Source organism: Bos javanicus, chromosome 13, assembly GCF_032452875.1.
Source record: "Bos javanicus breed banteng chromosome 13, ARS-OSU_banteng_1.0, whole genome shotgun sequence".
In the NCBI taxonomy this organism is placed as follows: domain Eukaryota; kingdom Metazoa; phylum Chordata; class Mammalia; order Artiodactyla; family Bovidae; genus Bos; species Bos javanicus.
In genome coordinates this window covers 78558569-78579901 of record NC_083880.1, presented here as the reverse complement: position 1 = coordinate 78579901, position 21333 = coordinate 78558569, and the positions used below count along the sequence as shown (strand labels likewise).

Genomic DNA, 21333 nt, shown 5'->3' with positions numbered 1-21333 from the left:
TCTTTTTTTCAAATTTTATTTGTTCATTTATTGGCTGTGCTGGGTCGCCGTTGCCGCTCGCAGCCTTCCCTAGTTGCGGCGAGTCGGGGCTGCTCTCAGCTGCCGTGGCTTCTCTCGTTGTGGAGCACAGGCTCTGGGCATATCGTGGCCCTCGGGCTTCGTTGCCCCGAGGCCCCGTGGGATCTTCCCGGACCAGGAATCGAACCGCTGTCCCCTGCCTTGGCAGACAAATTCTTAACCATTGGACCACCAAGGAAGTCCGCAGCTGTGATTAACTGGAAACTTACCGTCTCCACAGCCCAAGCCTCAACCTGCTGTGGCTGGAACTGGGGTCAGTGGGCACAGAAGAGGGAGGGCTGATGGAGGCTGGGGTGGGGATGGCTGGGCTTCATGGCCACTCTGAGGACCGCAGGGAGCTGGAAGGGCCGTCACAGGGTCCCTGGGGTCTGGAGGCTGGAGAATTGGAGGGTGTGATGGGGCTGGCGAGGACTCGTGCCAGGAACAGAGCTGGGAGACGGCACCCACCTCTCCTCCGGGGCCCAGGGTGAGCTGCGTCCTCACAAGCACGGGCCTTGGACTTCAGCTTCACTGAGACCGAGGGGGCCAGAGTGAGGCCACAGACTCCACTCGGGGAAGCTGGAGCCAAGGGGGTCTTGAGGCGGGCAGCAGCCCCGGTGTGCGCCAGGCTCTGAGCGGGGCTCAGAGCTCCAGGCCTGGCCTGCAGCCCAGTAAGAACACTGGGCACCTACCACCCTCTGTCTCCAAGGTTGTGGCCTTCAGTCCTGCCCCCAGGACCTGGCTGGGGCTCATTCCTGTGCCCGTGGGGTGGGGGCAGGGCTCTCACGACCCCAGACTCAACGCTCTTTGTCAGCGGCCGGCTGATTGCTTTTGGGGGGGCGGGTAGAGTAGAAAATAATACCTTTATTGCTTTGCCAAAATGGGCCACAGTAGGCCAAGGCTTTCAAGACGGCGTGTCCCCACCGGCTGATGTCTAACATGTACAGTGTTCGTGTTTCTTGGGCATCTGCTATGTGTCCTCGTGACCTGCTCTGCTCTGATGCTTTCCATTCCCTACACGCTCCTGCTCCGTCGTGTCCCACTCTCTGTGACCCCATGGACTGTAGCCCACTAGGGCCTCTGTCCATGGGATCTTCCCAGGCACGAACACTGGAGTGGGTTGCCATTTCTTCCTCCAGGGGATCTTCCCAACCCAGGGATGGAACCTGCATCTCCTGTGTCTCCTGCATCGCAGGTGGATTCTTTACCCACTGAGCCACCAGGGGAGCTCTGATGTTTTACTTGCATTTAATTTCCATCCCCATTCCAGAGATGAGCCAACTGAGGTCCCGAGCCCTGAGGGAGGTCTTGCAGCCCACCCTACACAGCTGATGAGAAGTCTAGTCGGGAGTCCAACCTCGTCTCTACCGACTAGGCCACACTAGGAGGGAGATGGTGTAGGAGCCTTCCGCTTTAAGGCCTCCTTTGCAAGGGAAGAGGGCCTCAGTCCATGGGGTCGCAAAGAGATGGACGTGACTGAGCAACTAACACTCACTTTCACAGGGGGCAGACGGGTTTCTATTGCCATGGAACGAATTGCCAGAAACCCAGCAGCGCAACGCAGTCCCCATGACGGGCTCCCAGCTCTGGAGAACAGAAGTTGGTATTGGAGATAGTGGGTAGACCGAGTTCTTGTTTGGACGGTCTAAGGACAAATTTGCTTCCAAGACTGTTTTTGTTGACATCATGCAATTCCATGTGGTCATAGGACTATGGGCTTCCCCAGTGGATCAGTGGTAAAGAATCCACCTGCAATGCAGGAGACCCAGATTCGATCCCTGGGTAGGGAAAATCCCCTGGAAAAGGGAATGGCAACCCACTCTAGTACTCTTGCCTGGAGAATCCCACGGACAGAGGAGCCTGGTGGGCTACAGTCCACGGGGTCACAAAGAGTCGGACACGACTGAGCGACTGAGCAGGCACGCACACTCATGGAGGACTAAGGTTCTGCTTCCTCCCCAGCTGTCAGCCAGCAGCTTCCGGAGGCCTCTGGTGTTCTTGCCATGTCTTCAAACCCATCAATAGAGACTCTCTCACACCGAATCCCTCTCTTGCTTTAAACCTCTTCTGGCTGGAAGGGCCAGTCCTGCCTCAGGGCTCCCCTGAGAAGGCCAGGCCTGCCCAGGATAACCTCCTTTGTCACAGACAGTGACACACTCACAGGAGTAGCGTCTCCTGGTATTCCCAGGTTCTGCCCATGCTCAAAGGGCAGAGGATTTCATTCAAGCTCAAAGTCCCCTGGGATCGTCCGTCATGGACGATCTTAGGTTTGGGGGTGTTTTTTTTAAGATTTTTTGGTGTGGACCATTTTTAAAATCTTTGCTAAATTGGTTACAGCATCGCTTTGGTTTTATGTTTTGGTTTTTTGGCCGCAAGGCATGTAGGATCTAGTTTCTTGACCTGGGGTCGAACCCACATCCACTGCAGTGGAAGGCAAGGTCTGAACCACTGGACCACCAGGGAAGTCCCCTTAGGTTCTAATAATAACCAAATTATAGCCACAGGAACAGTGGTACTTCCTGTTACTCACTCAGAGCGTCGTGGTTTTCAGACTGACTACATCTGTGATCCGGTTGGAGCCTGACAGTGATGCTGTGAGGTGCGTGCATTATCTCCGTTTTATCCAGGAGAGAGATGGATGCCTCGTTAGCGTGTCTGGGGCTGGAGCCCAGATCTTCTGACCCCAAGCCAGCTGGGGGCCCTTGGCGCCCACAGCTCCCCCGCCTGCCATCAGAACCCTCAGACCTCATTACTGTCCTTGGAAAGGATGAAGCATCTGTTTCCAGCCAGCCCAGCCCTCAGGGAGCGCTTCCCTGCACACTCACCCCGTTGGGTCATCGAAGCTGCGTTTACAGGAACTGCCCCTGGGCTGGGTGAAGCTCACCTCATTAGGCAGGAAAGCTAGGCAAGACTGAGGGGGCGCAGAATCAAAACAGCATGTGTGCAGGAAGGGACCCGCGGCGGGGGTGGGCGTCCGCCCAGGCCGCGATGCTCTGGCTGAAAGAGGGGGCCATGCAGTCCAGAGGGCTCTGTGTCAAGGAGCGGTCGTCACTGACCCTCATCTGCACACACCACGCCCAGGACTCGTGGATGCCCTGGGTGCCCACATCCTCCAGGTGCTCCACCCCTTAATACTAACCAGAGCCTGAGACCCCAGCAAGCAATCCCTGCTCCCCACCCCAATGCACTATCCCCAAGGATTCTCAAGGGTCTTAACATTTCTTCTAGACACATTTGTGCTGACAGATCAAGTTTTTTAAAATTTCCGTTCTTCTCCTAAAATTGCTGTCTTGTCCCCTTTCATCCCATGCTGGATACTGCTCCAGTTCTTTCCTTTTTCCCAGTTTTGCTGACACAAGTCTGCTGGGAGAGCAGACTTTGGCCATCTCTGTTATGAGCTGGTGCAAAAGAATCTGGTTAATTTAAGCTGAGGGGGGTCTCCTGGAAGGCCATATGGGATGGGGTGGGGTGGGGGGCTCCCTGAATGGATCCAGAAAAGCAGGCCTGGAAATGGCCTGAACCACAGGCTCAGGAACCCGAGGTGAGCTCGTGACAGACCTCGCAGTTGGGGGCTCTCCGCAGCCCGAGTGAACGACTCCTGCGTGTTGTCTCCGGTCCCTCTACTTGAGTTTCCTTCCCCCGGGGAAGCCGTGTCTGCTTAGCCTGTGCTTCTCTCCTTAGTGAGGGGTGGTGAGGCTGGAAAAGCAGACCGATGGAAACCGGTGTGCCATAGGGAAGAGCGGAAGTCCACAGAATCGGGGGTGATGGGAACCCGGGGGGATCCTGCGCGCTGCCCTCCCCTCCCCCACAGCCCCCCCAGCTCCAGCTGTCAATCATCAACACTCGCAGGCCTGTGCTTTCTTACTGGGAAAGATCAGCATCTCTCCTCCCACCGCCCCCGCAATGCTCAGAGCCCAGCTTAGCGTGTTCCAAACCTGAATACACCCCCCGGCTAAACAACGTATTTTTGACCTGTTATGGATTGAATGTGCATTCTCCCTGCAAAATATATGCCAAATTCCTACCCCCTCATACCTGCGAACATGACCTTGTTCAGAAATAGGGTCTTGGCAAGACTTCCCTGGTGGTCCAGTTGGGAATCCTCCTGCCAATGCAGGCGACAGGGGTTTGATTCTTGGTCCCGGAAGATCCCACGTGCCACGGAGCAACTGAGCCCATGAGCCCTAGAGCCGGTGCTCCACAGCAGGAGAAGCCGCTGCAATGAGAAGCCCCCGCTCACCACAACTAGAGGAAGCTGGCGTGTAGCAACGAAGACCTAGTGCAGCCAAAAATGAATAAATCGAAAAAAAGAAGTGGGGTCTTTGTGGATTAAGCAAGTTCAGGTGAGGCCTTTGGGGCGGGCCTCGGCCTAGTGATGGCATGCTTGCTTATAACTAGAGGGAAATGCTTGTGAAGACAGAACACAGGAGAAGAGGCCATGTTGCCCTCGAGGCAGGACTGAAGGGTGCGGCTGAAAAACAAGGAAGGTGGGGGACTGGTGGCCACCAACAGAAGCTGGACTCGGCAAGCAAGGACTCTTTCCTAGAGGCTTTAGAGGGGACAGGGCCCTGCTGACGCCTTGACTGGACTACGGCCTCCAGAACTGTGAGACGATACATTCTACCCTGTTGTTTAATAATAGGAAGAGCCACTTCATGTTTTGAGTTTTTTTGGCCCAACTGCAAGGCATGTGGGATGTTAGTTCCCCAACCAGGGATCGAACCTGAGCCCCCTGCACTGGACGCATGGAGTCCTGGCCACTGGGCCACCCGGCAAGTCCCACATTTCTGTTGTGTTAATGGTACTTTGTTAACAGCAGCCACAGAAAACTAAGATACTACCTCAGGTCTCTGACCTCAGCAGCACAAAGCAGTAGGAAAAGCCATAAATGATGGTTTGGTTTTTCCTTTTAATGAGGAGATTAAAAAAAAAAAGAAAAGCACCTCCTGGAAACTGTACAGAAAAGGAACTAATTTTAACAGTTTCTGTTTTACAGATGAGGAAACTGAGGCTCAGAGTGTGTGACTTGTTCAAGTCATGTAGTTAGAAGGAGGCAGAGGCTGGACTTGAACACAAGTTTTTTTGACCCCAAGGCTTGTACTCACCACCCTCCCTGAGAATGTGTGGACATTGCTCTCACGGGTCATTGCAGAGTCCCCAGATCCTAGTTCCCAGATGTCCTTTTTCTTTATTGCGAAACTTAGTGCTAGCTTTGTCCTTAAGGGAACTACCTGTTCCGACCACATTTTCTGGAATCCGAGCCTCTGCAGATCGAGCCCTCTTTCCCGGGTGATTTTCATTACAAAACGGGAGATGCATTCCCACCAAAATCATCTCCCAATAGACCCAAGTAAGAATGTTTGGCAAAGAAGGAATTAATTGGTAAACAGCTTGTAGTATCCCAACTCCAGTGTCTGCCTGGAATGTTTTGCAACACTTTCGGATTCTGATTTCAGCACAATTTGTTTATTTCAGGCTATTAAACCACATGCATATTCTTCATGCTTGGGAATCCACTGGCCACACGCTGAATGGCAAGAATGGAGACCCTCTCTCACTTCCCGCGGGCATTTGTAGTGGTTGATAGAGCAGGGCTGCAATCCCTGGGGAGACCAGTAGGGCTTTTCCTCCAACAGGAAGTAAATTTAAGGCTGAAGATTCTTGCCCGTCAAGGCTTTGGGTGCTAGAAAATAAGGCTGTTCCTTTGGGAGCAAATCCTCGCAATGTGAGTTAACCAGCTGGCATGAAGTCACCCAGTCCTGAGAACTGGGCAAGAAAAAGTGTGAACAAAATCTGACTTTTCCTGCCTTCTTGCCTACCCCCACCCCCCACCCCCAGGGGGCACTGGAGCTGAAGCCAGGGTGCCTGGGACAGTCTCTGTCTACTCACACTGTCGAAAGAAAAACCAGAACAGGCTGGTTTGACTTTTCCCTTGTAAATTGTTTACCTCGGGACAACCAGATGGCTCCTCTCTTGCTGACCCCTTGACCATTTCTCGTGCTGTTAACAGAGTCTATTAGCAAACAGTCCTGCTCCACCAGCCCACGTGCAGGAGTCCCAGGCCTGCGGGCTGGGGAAGCCTCTGGTATTCCAAGGAGGCTGACTCAGCACCCGTGGGCTAAGGAGCTTCATGGGGCGCAGGGTCCAGGCACTTGGGCTCTAAGCGGGGTGAGGGGCTGCCTCACAGTGTGGGAACAGAATGGGTGATGTAAAGACTCTGCAGTCCCTGCCCTCTCCCAGCCCCTCCCCCTTCACCCCCACCCCGCCCCCGCCTTTACCATGAGAATACCCGGTTGTGATTAATGTTTGAAGGGTAGGTAGGTAGGAAGGAGACTCTTGGGGTTTCCCTGGTCCCTCAGAAGGTAAAGAATCTGACTGCAATGCAGGCGACCTGGGTTCAATCCCAGGGTCGGGAAGATCCCCTGGAGAAGAAATGGCAAGCCACTCCAGGATTCTGGCCTGGGAAATCCCATAGACAGCGGAGCCTAGTAGGCTACAGTCTATGGGGCTGCAAGAGTCAGACATGACTGAGTGGCTGAGCACCAGGGGGGCTCTTGAATTCCTGGGTGGTCAGCAGGGAGCTCTCTGCCACCCCTGCCTGGGTTCCATCCTTAGGCACTGCCTCCTTTGGGGCTTTGTGGGTGCAGTAAGGGGTGACATTTTTAATCCTTAGAGTTTCCAGAAGCCCCGAACTTGCGGTGGGGTATAAGAAGCTGATAGACATTTTTAAAGGCTTGCTCTGGTTTTCAGGTGGGGGCAGAGGGCGAGTGGAGGCGGAGAAACCAGTGGAGACCAGCGAGGGGATGGGGGCTTGTCCGTGGGGTCCAGGGTGGGAAGAGGGGACAGACTCGGGGTGTTTCTGAGAAGCGGGGCGTGCAGTGACCAAGGAGGAGGAAAGAGATGCCCCGGGGGTCTTCCAGCCTGGCTGCCAGGAAGACAAAACTCTCTCCCAGGGACCTAGACTTCGGTGGTCAACAGTTCTGAAGCAATTTCAGAGGTGGAAAAGTAGGTTCTTAACTCGGAAACACAGAAGGAATGTTCACAGAGCCAGTCACATAAATATTTGAAGCTTCTGTTACACACGCACACACATGCACGCACACCCCGTTACGTAGAAAGTAAGTGAGGGGCTGGAAGAAAATCAAGAAAAGATCACCATCCAGGATTTATAAACAGCCCCTGAAAATCAAGGAGATCAAGCTAGATAACTGTGCAAGGGAGGATGAATCTGTGAGTCCCAGAAGAAGAGACTCTAAGGACAAGGCACGAATGGAAATACACGTGTTCTCACTAGGAATCAGGGCCATGCGTGACTTCTGTCGAAGGGCACACCAGCCCATTTTAGAGACCTGGCAGGTAAGACCTCGGTTGAGAGAAGGCTGGAAGCCTGTGCTTGCCTTCCTCAAACTCAAAGGCCAGAATCGGATGAGATGAAACACCCACCTCCAGGTTTTGCTGCAATTCCCAGGTGGCTCAATGGTAAAGCATCCACCCATCAATGCAGAAGACACAGGAAACTCGGGTTTGACCCCTAGGTCGGGAAGATCCCTGGAGGAGTGCGTGGCAACCCATTCCGATATTCTTGCCTGGAGAATCCCATGGACCTCCATGGGACAGTCCATGGAGTTGCAAGAGAGTCCGACACGCTTTCAAATGAGCTGATTTGGGTCAAGTGCAAGGTCTGATGTGGCTGTCTTAGCTCTTGCATCTTGGGGGCCCAGGCCTAGTGGAACTGGGAGGAGGGAGGAGGGAGATAAAACTTAGCAGGAAGGATGAATCCGATTTGCATAATAAAGGCTTGGTGGGAGGGAGCTGGAGAGGGGGCCCTGGGCTGGAGGAGGAAGGGTTGGTCTGCAGGCTGACAGATTGGAGTAGGGACTAGGAGGGGGCCAAGGACATGGCCACGTGGAGGCTTTCATCCCCCCCCAACCCCCACCGCAAAAAATATTAAATAGTACAGTATTTTACGACTGGTATAAAGAGGAATGTATTATGTGATAAAATACATCCTATTAGTAAGTAATGTAATTTTATAGTAAAGCATTCCCTTTGACCTGAAAGTTCATTTTCAGTCTTCTGATTGTAAAAATAATCCTCTCATTTTTGTGGAGCCTCTGCCCTGTGACCCCATCCCTGGTGGAGAAATTGGCCCTAAATGTTCTTCACAGACCGCAGCCAGGAACAGAATTCTTTCCCAGACCTTTGGGCTGGTTTGGAGAGAGACTCCTGGGCGCTGATGTCCGGCTGTCTGGTGAGGGGATGCTCTGTGTCTCCAGGATACCAAGAATTCCAGTCGGTTTCATCCAGGGCAGAGTGGTTGGCCCATGAGGCCGTCAGAGCTCTGCCCGCCTGGCTTTGAATCCAAACCTGGCCTGGGTTGGGCTGCCCAGACCAGGCTGTGCGTTCGTCAGCAGTCAGGTTCCTTGGGATTAAAAAGCTGCGTGGCCTCTGGGTCTCTCCTGGCTCCAGGTGGGGGTTTACAGTGAAGGGAGACCTCCTGAAGAGCTCGGATACCACAGCCAGCACCCCCGAGGAGGTTCTCATCCATGCCCGGGTGTGTGTACACGTGTGCATGTGAGTGTGAAGGGTGGCGGTGGCCCAGGCCCAGTGGGGGCCGTAGGCCCAGGGCCCCTGAAGACATCAGGATGCAAGGACCCCCTGCGTCCCCCTCCCTTTTCAGGTCAGGAGAAGAAGCCTGAACAACACGTGTCGCCCACAGAACACTGCATCTCCTCCACCACTCCTCTCGCCCGTGAGAACTCATTCCTGACCCCCAGCACGCCAATCCCGGCCTTGCCGTGCAGATCTGGCCGGCAGCCTCTACCCTGGCTGTTCCCCTCAGGCACCATGGTCACCATTCTGCCCCCCATTCGCCCCAAGAAACAGTGCAGTGCCTGCAGACAATCTTGGTTATCGCAACCGGAGGGTGGAGAGCTCCTGGTGTGTGTGTGTGGGGTACTGTAAATACAGAGGACAATGCTCATGGTGAAGATGAGCCTGCCCCAGATGGCAGCCTTGCTGAGCTAGAGACCCTCCCATGGCTGCTTCCGGATGGTACCCTAATTAGCACCTGACACCCAGGGGATACCTATTCACCCCTAGGATGAGGGTTAGGTCTACGCACAGCTGGGCCATGCCCACCCACCTGCAAGCATTTTACAGTGAATTTTTTTTTTTTTAATTTGGTCGTGCCAAGGGGCATGTAGGATCTTAGTTCCCTGACCAGGGATTGAACCCTCGCTCCGGGATTGGAAACATGGAGTCTCAGCCACTGGACCATCAGGGAAGTGCCTGAAGGTGAACTATTGAAGACCTACCGCTGCCACGTGTTAGTTCAGGCCATTTCCGTTCTACCAGCCTCAGTTTCTGCAAAATGGGGGTGGTCACAGTACCCGGCTCAGACGGGTGCTGTGGCGAGATGCCCCGTTCCTTTTGCCTGGCGCCATGTTTATTCCTGGTCCTAAGCGGACCAGGGTGGTGGTGATGTTCCCAGAGGCCCAGCTTCATCACCCCTACCTCCCCGGGTACCCGAGCCCCCTGCCCTGCGCACCTCCGCAGCCACACACACTCCCCTCCACGGACCTCAGGAGGCTGCTTCCGCTAAGACTTGCTGGCTCTTCCGGAAGACCCCTGGTTGACCTGCCGATGGAGTGTGTCAGTGGTGATCAGGGCCCATTTAAATTAAAACACCCTCTGAATATTTCACAGAAATTCATGAATCATCTTTGCCTCGTAAAACCCCAGTGGAGTTAGCTGGGCAGGTAGATGATATCTGTGGACCTTTGGGAAAAAAATTGTTTTTTAAAGAGGGAAGTCTCTGCTTAGACCCCAGATTCACCCTGAAAAGCAGGGTTCTCTAGGTTGGCGGACATACAGTCAGCTTGGCCGCTTGATTACTGCCTGACCAAGGGCAGCTTAATCAACCTCTTGATTTTCTTCAAATTAATACTTTTTTCCAATTACGTTAAGGAAATGGCAACCCACTCCAGTGCTCTTGCCTGGAAAATCCCATAGACAGAGGAGCGTGGTAGGCTACAGCCCATGGGGTCACAAAGAGTTGGACACGACTGAGTGACTTCACTTCACTTCATTGTTTCACAAGTAAAACATGCTGTATATAGTTTACATCTTGCTCTGGTTTTTTGTTCAATAGCTTCAGTCGAGTCCAACTCTTTGCAACCCCATGGACTGCAGCACACCAGGCTCCTCTGTCCTCCACTATCCCCCAGAGTTTGCTCAAACTCATGTCCATTGAGTCAATGATGCCTTTCAACCGTCTTGTCCTCTGATGCCCCCTTCTCCTCTTGCCTTCAATCTTCCCCAGCATCAGGGTCTTTTCCAATGAGTTGGCTCTTCAATTCAGGCGGCCAAAGTATTAGAGTTTTGGCTTCAGTCCTTCCAATGAATATTCAGGGTTGATTGCCTTTAGGAAAATTTACTTACATCTTATTTTTTAAATTTCTCATGTCATTCTTTCTCAAAATCATATTCCTAACAGCCACACAAATGGGTTATTGACCCTGGGTCTTGTACTTGGCCATTTGTAGCCGTACCCCAGTGTTCCCATCTGTGAAATGGGCACGGGTGTGCTGTGAAGTCCAATGAGAGGGCCTGCCTGCCCTGTCCTGTGATGAGTCCTTGACGGGCTACAGGCTGGAGTTGGAGCAGGACAGGAACTCCTCCAGGCCTGCCCTGGGCAGGAAGGACACAGGAGGGCATGGACCACGTGATACACGGTGGCAAGGGGCCCTCTTGCAGCAGGGATCCTGACACCAGCGTCTGGTCGTGAACCGTCAGGAAGTTTCTGTTTGCCCTGCAGCTGTGGGACAGTGAACTATGAGGTCCAGCTGGGCTCCCCAAGAGCTACTTGCTCTTGTCTTACAGCAGAAGCCGGAATTGTCAGCTGATCTGTCCCCGTGAGGCTGTCTGTCTGCAGAGACACACCCAGGGTGTCCCCTCCTGGCTCCGGGTGCCCCTTCCACGATGGCCCCTGAGAGCTGGTGGGGACTCAGGAATGTGACCTGCTGGGCAGGGGGGTTTCTACTTGCTGTCTTTAAACCAGGTGTCCTTCAAGTCCATACTCTCTTCATTTAAACACAGCATTTAAAAAAAAAAAAAAAAACCCACTTTAAATCATACAGAAGACGTCAGCTCTAAATGGACGGTTACCTTAAATGAAATTCAGCAAAAACAAAACAACTGACTGCATTCCAGCTCCTCCTCTGCTGCCCCTGGCTCTGTCCCGGGGCCAGCTCTGTGCTCTGTTGAACGGGAAGGGTGACAAGTATCAGGGAGTCAGGGAGCCGGGATGAAAAGGGGACTGAAGACTGAGATAACCCTTCAGCGGAGAGGCCCCGGCCGCAGTGCGTCCCTCATTGGCCCAGAGTGTGCCTGCGTTCTAGCCCAGTCCTCCCTGTTTACAGACCGTGAGACAGAGGTTTAGAGGGCAGCGAACTTGTTCAAGATCGCGTGCAGCTGGAACCACCTTCTCCTGTTTCCCTGGCCACGTCTCCCCAGTCCCAGGCAACCTGGCTTGGGAGGGGCTCGGCGGAGACTGGGGGAGCCCGAGCTGGCGGCCCTGGGGGTCTCCGCGGCTCCGATCCTGGGCAGGGGTCAGCAACTGGACTTTACGGGGTGGGGGGAGGCGCGAAGTTGGGGGTGGGTTTGGGCAGGGAGGGGGAGTTTTGGCTCTTCTGGCCCCTCCATTCCCCTGAGGGTGATCTGGGCAGGTCGTCTGACCCCTCTGGGCTGGGTCTGGCCATCGAGAAGACGAGGGAGCTGGACTGTGTCTGGCACAGACAGTCTGGTTCCCAGGCAGCCCTTCCCTCTTTGGTATAAACTCACACCCCTCATCCTGGGCTATTTTGCCATTTCCTTTCCTGCTAAACCAAGGGCTATTTTGGAAACTCCTATAAGCAAACTAATCCCTGGCTGGCATTTGAGCGGATCTAAAAGAGCCCTAAGTGAGGGGCACAGTCATACACGCTGCCCAGCCCAGAGAGCCCACGCCGTTAAATTTAGAAGCATCACCTCCAAATGAGGTGAAATTGCAGGTTCCCGCGGCCGGCGGGCAGCTTTGGGCAGCACTGAACGGGACAGATTTAGCGGGGGCAGGGGCCGGCCCCCCGGCTGCACCTGGCGGGGAAGGCCCAGGACGGTCCCTTCAGTGTCTGGGGAGCTGCTGCTGGGTGAGGAGCCCCTTCAGCCGCCCCGCCGGCCCCGCGCTCCCCAAGCCTCTGGCGCCGGGCGGCAGAGAGGCAGCGAGGGACACGTCCTGTCTGCCAACGGAGGTTTGGTGTCTGCATGACTTCTGTGTCTCTCTCCTCTGCCCAGGGGCCCCCACGAGATCCCTGGCCAGTTTCTCAAGCCCTGCAGAGTGCCAGCGGCCGCCGACCTGCCCACAGCCCAGCCGCTAAAGGATCACGCTGGCGGGGGAAGAGGGCGGAGGAGGGGGACGGTCTTGCGGGGAAGAGAGGGGGCTCCAGGGTGCCTGGTCTCTGCTCTGAGTGGTCAGTTCTGCTGTTGTGTCGACCGTGGAGCATCGTTACGAGGATGACCCTTGGTTAAAGGTGACAGACATCCGTTGGGGCCCGTCGGGAGCCCACTGGGGGCTCCTGGGAACCCAGGGGTCTCAGCTCGGCCAGCTCACAGCCAGTCCACCAGATGGGGGCGGTCCTGCAGTCCGCTAGGTGCGATCCCAAGGGTCCGCGACCAAGGATCGGCCCTACCAGGGGCCGGTCAGGAGGGGGCGCTGCTGAGACCAGGCGCTGGTCCGAAGGGACCTGGGCTCCACATCCCCCTGAAGCCTATCGGGGATGGCGCTGGGTTTCTCAGCCACCTCCAGTGCCGCATTCTAGCCTGGCAGGTCTCGATCATGAGCTTGCTTCCCTTCTGGGCCCCCTGTCCCCGCTTCAGGCTCATGTTGGGTGTGGGGGGTGGTTGTGTTATGTCAGCGCAGACCCCATAGAAGCAGGTGCAGCCTAGCATGAAGTAGCCAGGCTTTGAAGCCTGTCAGGTTCACGTTCAACCCAGCTCTAAAGGTTCCGCCCTGTGTGACCTTGGATGACTTATTTTTCCTCGGTTTCTTTATATGCAAAATGGGAACGATGATAATGATACTTGACTCCTATAGCAATGAAAGAGTGAAATGAGATTTTAAGCTTTTGGAGCAGGTAGCAGGCACAGAGCTGGCCAGGGGTCATCTGTCAAAAGCTGCTGCATTTGTAAGTAAAGTTTAGGCGGAATTTAGCCAGGCTCATTTATTTGCATATTGTCGGTGACCGCTTTTTTCTAAAACGATAGAGCTGCGTAGCTGTGACAAAGACTACAAGGCCTGCCTGCAGAGCCAAGAACTTTCACTATCTGGCCCTGACAGCAGACGCTTGTCCCCCACTCCCTGGAGTCCAGCACACAGTCGAAGTTCTTATCTTTGTCCTGTTCTTCCATGGCCTCCATCTTGAGCTGCACAGCCCGGTGAAGTCGAGGAAGCACGTGGCCTCTGGTCCCAGAAAGATGTGCCATGAATCCTCCAGGCCCCAGAGAACATCCCTGGCCCTGCTTGCTGGCAACTGTCTAGTGGAGGAGACAAAAAAACTCACCTTTCACAGTTCACCGTAATTGGAGTTGGGGACTAGGGGAGGTCCAGGAAGGCTTCCTGGGGCAGGTGGCATCTGGGCTGGAGGCGGAGGGCGGAGGTATCAGTCAGGGGATCAGCCCCCACGTAGCAGCCAGACCTCAAATCATTGTTCAGTCACTCAGTCGTGTCCGACTCTTTCGACCCCGTGGACTGCAGCACGCCAGGCTCCCCTGTCCATCACCATCTTCCGGAGCTTGCTCAAACTCATGTCCATTGAGTCGGTGATGCCATCCAACCATCTCATCCTCTGTCCTCACATGGAAAACACAGAAATCTGAGCCAGTCTCTTCACCTCTTAGAGCCTTTTTCCTCATACGAAAAGTGGGGTCATTGGCCCTCACGGCCCTGCCGTGAACTGTTAGTCCACAGCCAGGGGCTGATACCTCGTGTGCGTCTGCACCGAACCTTAGATCTCCTCCTCCTTGGCCCTCCTTTCCTAGCTCTGGGCAGGAAGATGGTGGGTTTGTTCTAGCGAACTGCATGCAGAGGAACTGTTGAGCGGTTGAGCAATTGTCTTTCTCTTTTATCCTGAAGCGAAGGACTAGAGTGAGGCTGGAGGAAGGCCCCAGAAGGCCAGGGAGGGAGGGTGGTGGGGGGCGGAGGGGAAGGGTGGCAGGAAGGCGTTCCGGTCCCAACCCTCAGGGCGGGCATGCCCCAGCTGCTGACCTTGGGGGTCCCCTTGCCTGCTCCCTCCTGTTCCCTCACCCAGCTTGGTTGAGGTGGAGGGAGGGGGTGTTTGGCAGTTTGAGGAGGTTCCAGTGCCACCCAGAGCCTGTGCTGATAGGGGTGGGGGCAGCGGCGTGAAGATAAAAGTTTAACAACTAGCAAGGGGAAAAAAAAACCCTCAAAACCTAATTTGTAGCACTTGCCCAGTTCCACGCTGCACTTAATTCTATCGCGGCTGATTTCAAGCTACCAACATTCCTGACAATTTAACCTTCGACTCTTGTGAGCTGGTCCAGGCTGGCAGCCGTGCAGTCCAGGTAGGGACTGTGGGGGTCACGGGGGTCCCCCCGTGGGGCTGGGGTGAGCCCCCAGAGTGGGGGATGCCTGACCGCATGCCTGAGAGGCGCTGGCATCCGTGTCCGTGTCTGAGAACTCTTGGGTCCTCAGCCTGGCTCTGCTGCTTCCTAGCTGGGTCCCTGGGCTCCCTTGTTGTCTTTCTGAGCCTCAGTTTCCTCATCTACTGAGCTAGGTAGCTCCTACGCCAAGGGGGTTGTGCGGAGCTAATAAGATAATTCACTTAGGCACTTCATGCACTTATGAGCACTCAATAAATTGCCTCCGCCTCCAGATTGCATCCACCTCCCCGTCCGTACACCTGGCTGCAGGTCACAGGTCTATAGGGTGGGACAGCCCCGGGCACTGGGGCTCGCCATGCAGTGGGTGCTCAGCAAACCGTCGCTGCTTCCCCCGTCAGGGCCAGGGGTTGTTCCTTGGCTCACCTGCCCAGCATTGGGGTCTCCAGGCTGGGGTCTCAGTCAGCTGACCGCCGCACAAGCAACCAGCTCTTTCCGGTGTCTACTTCACATTATGTGCTGTTCAGTCCGCTGTCTCCTTGATCCTTTCCTGAATTCCCATTTTACAGATGTGATCACTGAGGCCCAGAGCCAGGGAGTGGCCCAGCTGCAGCTGGGATTTGAGCCCAGGTCTGGCTTTTTGGTTTCCAGCGCTCACCTATGCACAGTGGGTGTGGGGCTGAGGGGTGTGAGGGGTGTTGGAGGAGGAGGAAGCTTGTGGGGCTACACTGATCTTCCAGGGGGTTCAGAGTGAGGGCTCTGGAGCCTCTGTCAGGGGCTACAAACAAAGTGCAGGGCTGGACACTGGACAGACGTGGCCCCAAGGAGACTGTTATTCCAGCCAGAGGCCCCAGGGTGGGCAGAGGCGTGGAGTCTGGACTCAGCCTCTGGGTTGGGGGACTGTGGGAAGCAGGGGCCTCACTGAGGGGGAGCAGGAAGGAGATGATGTGGTGGGGCAGACCCCCCCGCAGGCCAGTGGGGTCTCTGAAATCCTAGCACTGACTCCACCCTGGTCGAGGAGTGAGGTATGAAACTGTAGCAGCAGAGATTTAGGTTAGATATGCAGGAGAACTTTCCGATTGCTGGAAGACAGTTGGCGTTATTCCCAAGGGATGTAGTGGCATTTTTTTCCAGTCTCAAGATGGTTTGGAAAAAGGAAAAGACAGTCAGGGTTCTAGGCCGGCCTCGCTGCAGCTGGGTCAGAGATGAGACAGTGGACCGGGAGCTTCTGGGAGCCTCCGATGCCAGTGGCCCGGCATCCTGTGAACTGGGCTTCGTCACCTCCTGGTCAAAACCTCACATGGCTCCCAGTTACCCTCAGCCAACTGCAAGGCTAGAGCCCTCCCTGGGGCCGCTGAGGCCCCCCTGGCCTGTGCTCTGCTGGCCTCTCCAGCCTCACCTGGGGCCACACCCCCACCCACCGAGCTGCCCGTCCCTGGGTTGGACCTGGTCCTCTGCGCCTCCAGGCCTTTGCCTGTGCTGTTCCCCTGCCTCAGATGCCCTTCCCACCTCCCTTTGTCCTTCTTCCCTCCTCAGCCTTGCCTTCTCAGCTCTTGGTTGCCTTTTCCATGGGTGGGTCTGGTACCCCCATCACTCTGCTAGGGACACCCTCCTGTCCCTGGTGGCTCTTAGCCTCCAGCTGGACCAGGAGCCCCAGAGGGCGAGGGCTTGGCCCATCTTGTTCGGTGTCTGGCTCACAGGAGATGCTCTATATGAGTTTGTGGAGGGGGTCGGGATTCCTGGCAGAGGGGCAGTGAGAAGAGCTGGCTCAGGACTTGCTGGACCCCCCTGCACGAGGACTCAGCGTTGCACAGGTGCTGAGAACCCAAGCACAGAGTGCAGAGAGAGACCCGGTTCCCATCTTGCTCCTGCTCCCGCAACCTCACCGAGCCTCAGTGTCCTCATCTGTGAGCTGGGCACAGCATGGCCGTCCCCCCGGTCCGTTGGGCGCCCCGGTGGAGGGTGGTCGGCCTGCAGTCAGCACTTGCCAGGTGCCACTGCGAGGCTGACTGTCCCGCCGTCTCCCTGCAGGTGACCACCATGTCGGTGAGGCTGCGGTTCCTGTCCTCCGGGGACACGGGGACTGTGGGGGTCATGGGCCGGAGCGCCTCCTTCGCGGGCTTCAGCAGCGCCCAGAGCCGGAGGATCGCGTAAGTTCTGCCCACGCCGCGCGGGGGAGGCTTGTCTGAAGGCCAAGGACTGGGGAGGAGGGTGGTGAGGGCGTTCTTCTCTGCTGCCGGTGGCCCTGAGGCTCTCACTCCTGCCAGCCCCGCAGCCCAGGGCAGTGTGTGTGTGTGTGTGTGTGTGTGTATGCGCGCGTGCGTGAGACTCAGTGCTAGGAGAGACCTCTAATTTGCTTCGGATCCAAACAGGTGTCATCTCACATATTCCTGGCTGTTGATCCTGTAAGCTGATCTACCTGAGTTTATCAGGCCCACTTGGCAGATCAGAAAACTGAGGCTCAGAGAGGTGGAGCCACTTATCCAAGGCCACACAGCAAGACAGATTCAGAGTTGGAACTTAGTCTCCTGAAGGTGGGATTGGGATAGAATGTCCTTCCTGGTTGATGGAACAGGAAATAGGGCCACCTGTGACCTGGGGCAAGTGACTTCACCTCCCTGAGCCTGGCTTCCCTCATGTGCCCAGTGGGGAGGCCCAGTGTCCTTCCCTCGCGGGCTTGCCATGTGGGTACAGGGAGGCGACATGTGGTGACTGCTGGGGCATGCTGGCACACAGTAGGGGCTTGTGGGAGGTTTCCAGGGAGGCGGAGCGGCCTCTGCAGAGACAGACCTGGTCGGCACTCACGCCCGGAAATGGGTTCACGACGGCTCCGTGATGTCTCCTCTAACCTCAGGGAGTGCCCGGGAGCAAGCTGCGTTCCCGCTCCTGGGGCCACGGCCCTGCCGGCCCTGGCATCCTGAGGGGCCTGCCAGCTGCCGGCCAAGCGACTGTGACGGCACCTGAGCAGGGCGCAGGGCCTGGTGGGCCGGTGACCCCGTCAGCGACCTGAGCTCACCACGGCGCTCCCCTCCTGAGACCCTCCATGGGCTCCCGTCCCACTCAGAGTCCAGTCCTGCCCCCCAGGCCTGGCCGGCTGCTGCGCTGTGAGCCCCCACTGGTGTCTCTGCCTGCTCCGGGCCTTTGTTCAGCCCCACGCCCACCTCCACCCAGAACTCTCCCCACCCTCCTTCACCTGGCCCGGTCCTGCTGAGTCTCAGGGGCCTGAGCTTCACTGCCGTATCCTGGGGTAGGGAAGGGGGCCCCTGCCGCCATGAGGCTGGGCCCCTCATTCAGGCCCTCCCATCTCCCTCACCCCGCTCAGCTCCTCAGTTCCGAGGTGCGCCAGCTTTGAAATCCTGGAAGCACCCTTGGGAAAGCTGTTCAGTTAGTGTCCGACTCTTTGCGACCCCATGGACTGTAGCCCGCCCGACTCCTCTGTCCGTGGAATTCTCCAGGCCAGAAAGCTGGAGCGGGTAGCCATTCCCTTCTCCAGAGGATCTTCCCGACCCAGGAATCACACTGGGGTCTCCTACATTGCAGGCAGATTCTTTTACCAGCCGAGGTCTGGTGAAACCCTAAGGAACCTGTAATTCATTCCCTACGTATTTCTGGACACTGACTCTGGTCAGGCCCTGTTCCAGGCTGCACCCTCTAAGCCAATGACACTCGGGTTGGGTGCAGCTGGAGGCAGGCGTCATGACGGAGTTAGAGCAGGGCAGGCAAGCAGGCAGCAGGGGCTACAGGGAGGAGGGACCCAGTTCAGTGAAGCTGGAGGGGAGAGGAGTCGAGTACTGCAGAGAGGGCGTGAGGGTGGGGAGGCCTTCCAGGCAGCGGGACAGCAGTGCAAAGGCCCTGGGGTGGGAATGAGCTTTGAGGGGCAGAAAGTGCGGCCGGCCGGGGAGAGAGTGCTCAGGAAGGGAGAGGACCCGATGGGGGCTCTTGGTACATGCACAGCATGAGGGGAGCCACGGACAGGCTGGCACAGAGGAAACTGAGGCCCCGAGATGGGGAGAAATTTGGCCAAAGCCTCAGAGTTAGCACCAGCACCCCTGATACTAAGCCTCTGAGGAGGGACCATGTGGGTGCCCCTATGAGGAAGGCACACAGTGGGCGCTCCATAAATGCTGCAGAGAGGGTCTAGGGATGATGAGGAAAGCATACAGTGGGCACTCCATAAATGCTGCGGAGAGGGGCTGGGGCGATGAGGGAGGCACACAGTGGGCGCTCCATAAATGCTGTGGAGAGGGGCTACGTCCAAACTGGCCAGGGAACGACGTTGTTTCTGCATCCAGTCATTTCTGAGCTGCGTCTTCTTGGGCTTCACCGGGCCCCCACCCCATCGGGTCTGTACAGGGCTGCCAAGGACAGCTGTGCCTGTCCCCGGGGGCCTCCCGCCCGTGGGACCTGCCCTGGCTGAATGTGCGTGGAGCCGAGAGTGCGGCTGGGCCTCCGGGAGGGCGCCTTCCTCTGACTTCTACGGAAGAACTTCGGGCTCTGTCCCTGGGCTCTGCAGCAGGGAGGGGTCTGTGGACCCTGCCCGTGCTCACAGTCCACACTCTGCTGTCACGATCCCAAAATCCTTGGCAAGTGTTGACCAAAGGGTCCTGCGCTTTCTCTTGCCCTGCCTCATCACCGATTCTGCCTCCCGTCCTGCCGGCAGCTCTCCTCCTGCGAGGCTTCTGGGGGCCTCCGTACTCCCTGTATACATGGCAAATGTCCCCACTGGGAGCTCTGCACAAAGAGTGTGCCAAGGGGGATCCCCGGGCTCTTGCTGGCCTCTCCTGGATTCCTTGGGTCTCTGGGCAGAAAGAGAACTGAGCAGATCTGACCTGTTGACCCTAGAGCTCAGTGGTCATCAGCAAGGCTGTCTTGACCAGATGCCTGCAGAGTCTGTATCCCAGTCTGAGAGAGATGGCCTCGGTGGCTGTAAATGTCCCGGGCCCCTCCTGGGGGTCCTCGTCCAGCCCCTCTCAACCCCACAGGGAGTTCTAGAGGAGATGTACCCTGGATGGGGTCTGAGGTTCCTGAGTGGCCGCCATTGGGCCTCACCCTCTGCAGTCCCCTCGCCAGGGGTGGGGGACACGCTGCCCGCAACCGCAGGAAGCAGCAGATCTATCTTTAACTTCCTGTCCCTGTCCCGCGCCCAGGGGTCCGGACCCTTGGTTCTGGGGATTGGGTTTCAGGCCTCACCTTCTGGCTTAATGGCCCAGGTAATCCAACCAGGCTGAAACAGAGCCGCTCGCCAAGGCGCTCGGCAGTGGGGGCGGGTCAGGCAAAAATAACCTTAGACGGGACAACAGGAGAGCCGGGCTCCACTTAGGTGTCCCCAGCCCACATTCCTGCTCTGGCACCCTTTGACTCTGGACATTTTTTCTTTTTAATTGCATAATCAAAGAATTTACTTGGGGAAGTAATCTGGAAATTTTCCACTAAGGCATGAAGGACTGTTATTAATATAACCAGGCCATGTGTAATAAATATTGATACATAATAATATATTATAACATAAGGCATATATACTAAGGTGGGGAGGTGAAGAAGAAGGCCAGGTCTTGACACTTTCTGCCCTGATTGACAGGCAGGGCTGCTCTTAACCCCTTCCTGCCGTTCCTCAGCCAGGTCTCCCCTCCCCCAGGCTGTGGCGCAGGGACACTCCCGAGCCAGGATCTGCTGCGATGTCCCCTTCGCCTTGGGAATTCCTCCGCTGACATGCCTGGGAAATGTCAGTGTGAAAACTAAGCATCAGCCCTTGATTTCCAAGGAGAGGAGACTAGAGAAAGGACAGATGGGGGCTAGAGCTCAGAGATGTCAGGAGGCACGTGCTGGCACCCAGGGAGCCCCCAGAGCAGACCCGACCGTGGCAGGTGTGTGGGTGTCTGTCCTCATCCCGGGCATTGAACCACCGACACAGGAGGAAAGGTGAGCTTGCAGCGAACTCTGAGTCTTCACCCGAAACACGTCCGGTCGATACTATTATTTACTGCCCCATCGCCAGCCCCGCCCGCCTCCGGATCCCGCACCTGCGGCTGTCATGCACCCGGGGCCGCCAATGTTTCTCAACGACCCCGGGCAGACCGACCGGCTTGGCAGCCTCCTGTGAGGGATGGGTCCAGTGGGTCGCACGTGCCCATCTGGAAGCTTGTCTGGCATGCCGAGGGTGTTTAATATTTACTGAGTCCTAGTGTAACATCCGCCCCTGGAGGGTGCTCCCTGCCCTGGCGGTTGTGACACTGGGCCAGACATGCAACCTGATTTCACCATCCGGAGGCTGCATTGCTGACCCTGGAGTGGCCACCACGCCGGCTCCGAGTGGCCGCCACACCTGCTCCGTGGGACCTCAGACAGGCGCACAGGGCACAGAGCTTCCCCGGGAGACCGTGCTTTCAGGCACAGCTGGAGACCAAGGGCAGGGAAGCCTCCAGGTAGATGGAAGTGGGGCTGGCCAGGGTGCGCACCCGCTGGGGACCGTGGGGCCCCGGGAGCTGGCAGGTGAGCGGGGCTCCTGCAGCCCCACCTCCTAGTGGCGTGCCCACTGCACCTGCCTCCCTACCCACCTGCTGGGGGCCCTGCTGCTGCTGCTAAGTCTCGTCAGTCGTGTCCGACTCTGTGCGACCCCATAGA

General features: G+C 56.6%; 1 protein-coding gene across 3 annotated transcripts in view; it reads left to right on the top strand.

Moving 5' to 3' along the window:
- RIPOR3 (RIPOR family member 3) overlaps positions 1 to 21333 on the top strand; it is a 71776-nt gene that overhangs the window by 28609 nt on the left and 21834 nt on the right. For 2 of the 3 annotated variants that reach the window (XM_061437950.1, XM_061437947.1), the window contains exon 2: positions 16744 to 16862. In XM_061437950.1, the coding sequence (XP_061293934.1) occupies positions 16753 to 16862 (110 nt within the window). In that variant the 5' untranslated portion in view covers positions 16744 to 16752. Of the gene's footprint in view, positions 1 to 14284; positions 14677 to 16743; positions 16863 to 21333 lie in introns of those variants that run through there. The other variant, XM_061437949.1, reaches the window with a different exon arrangement.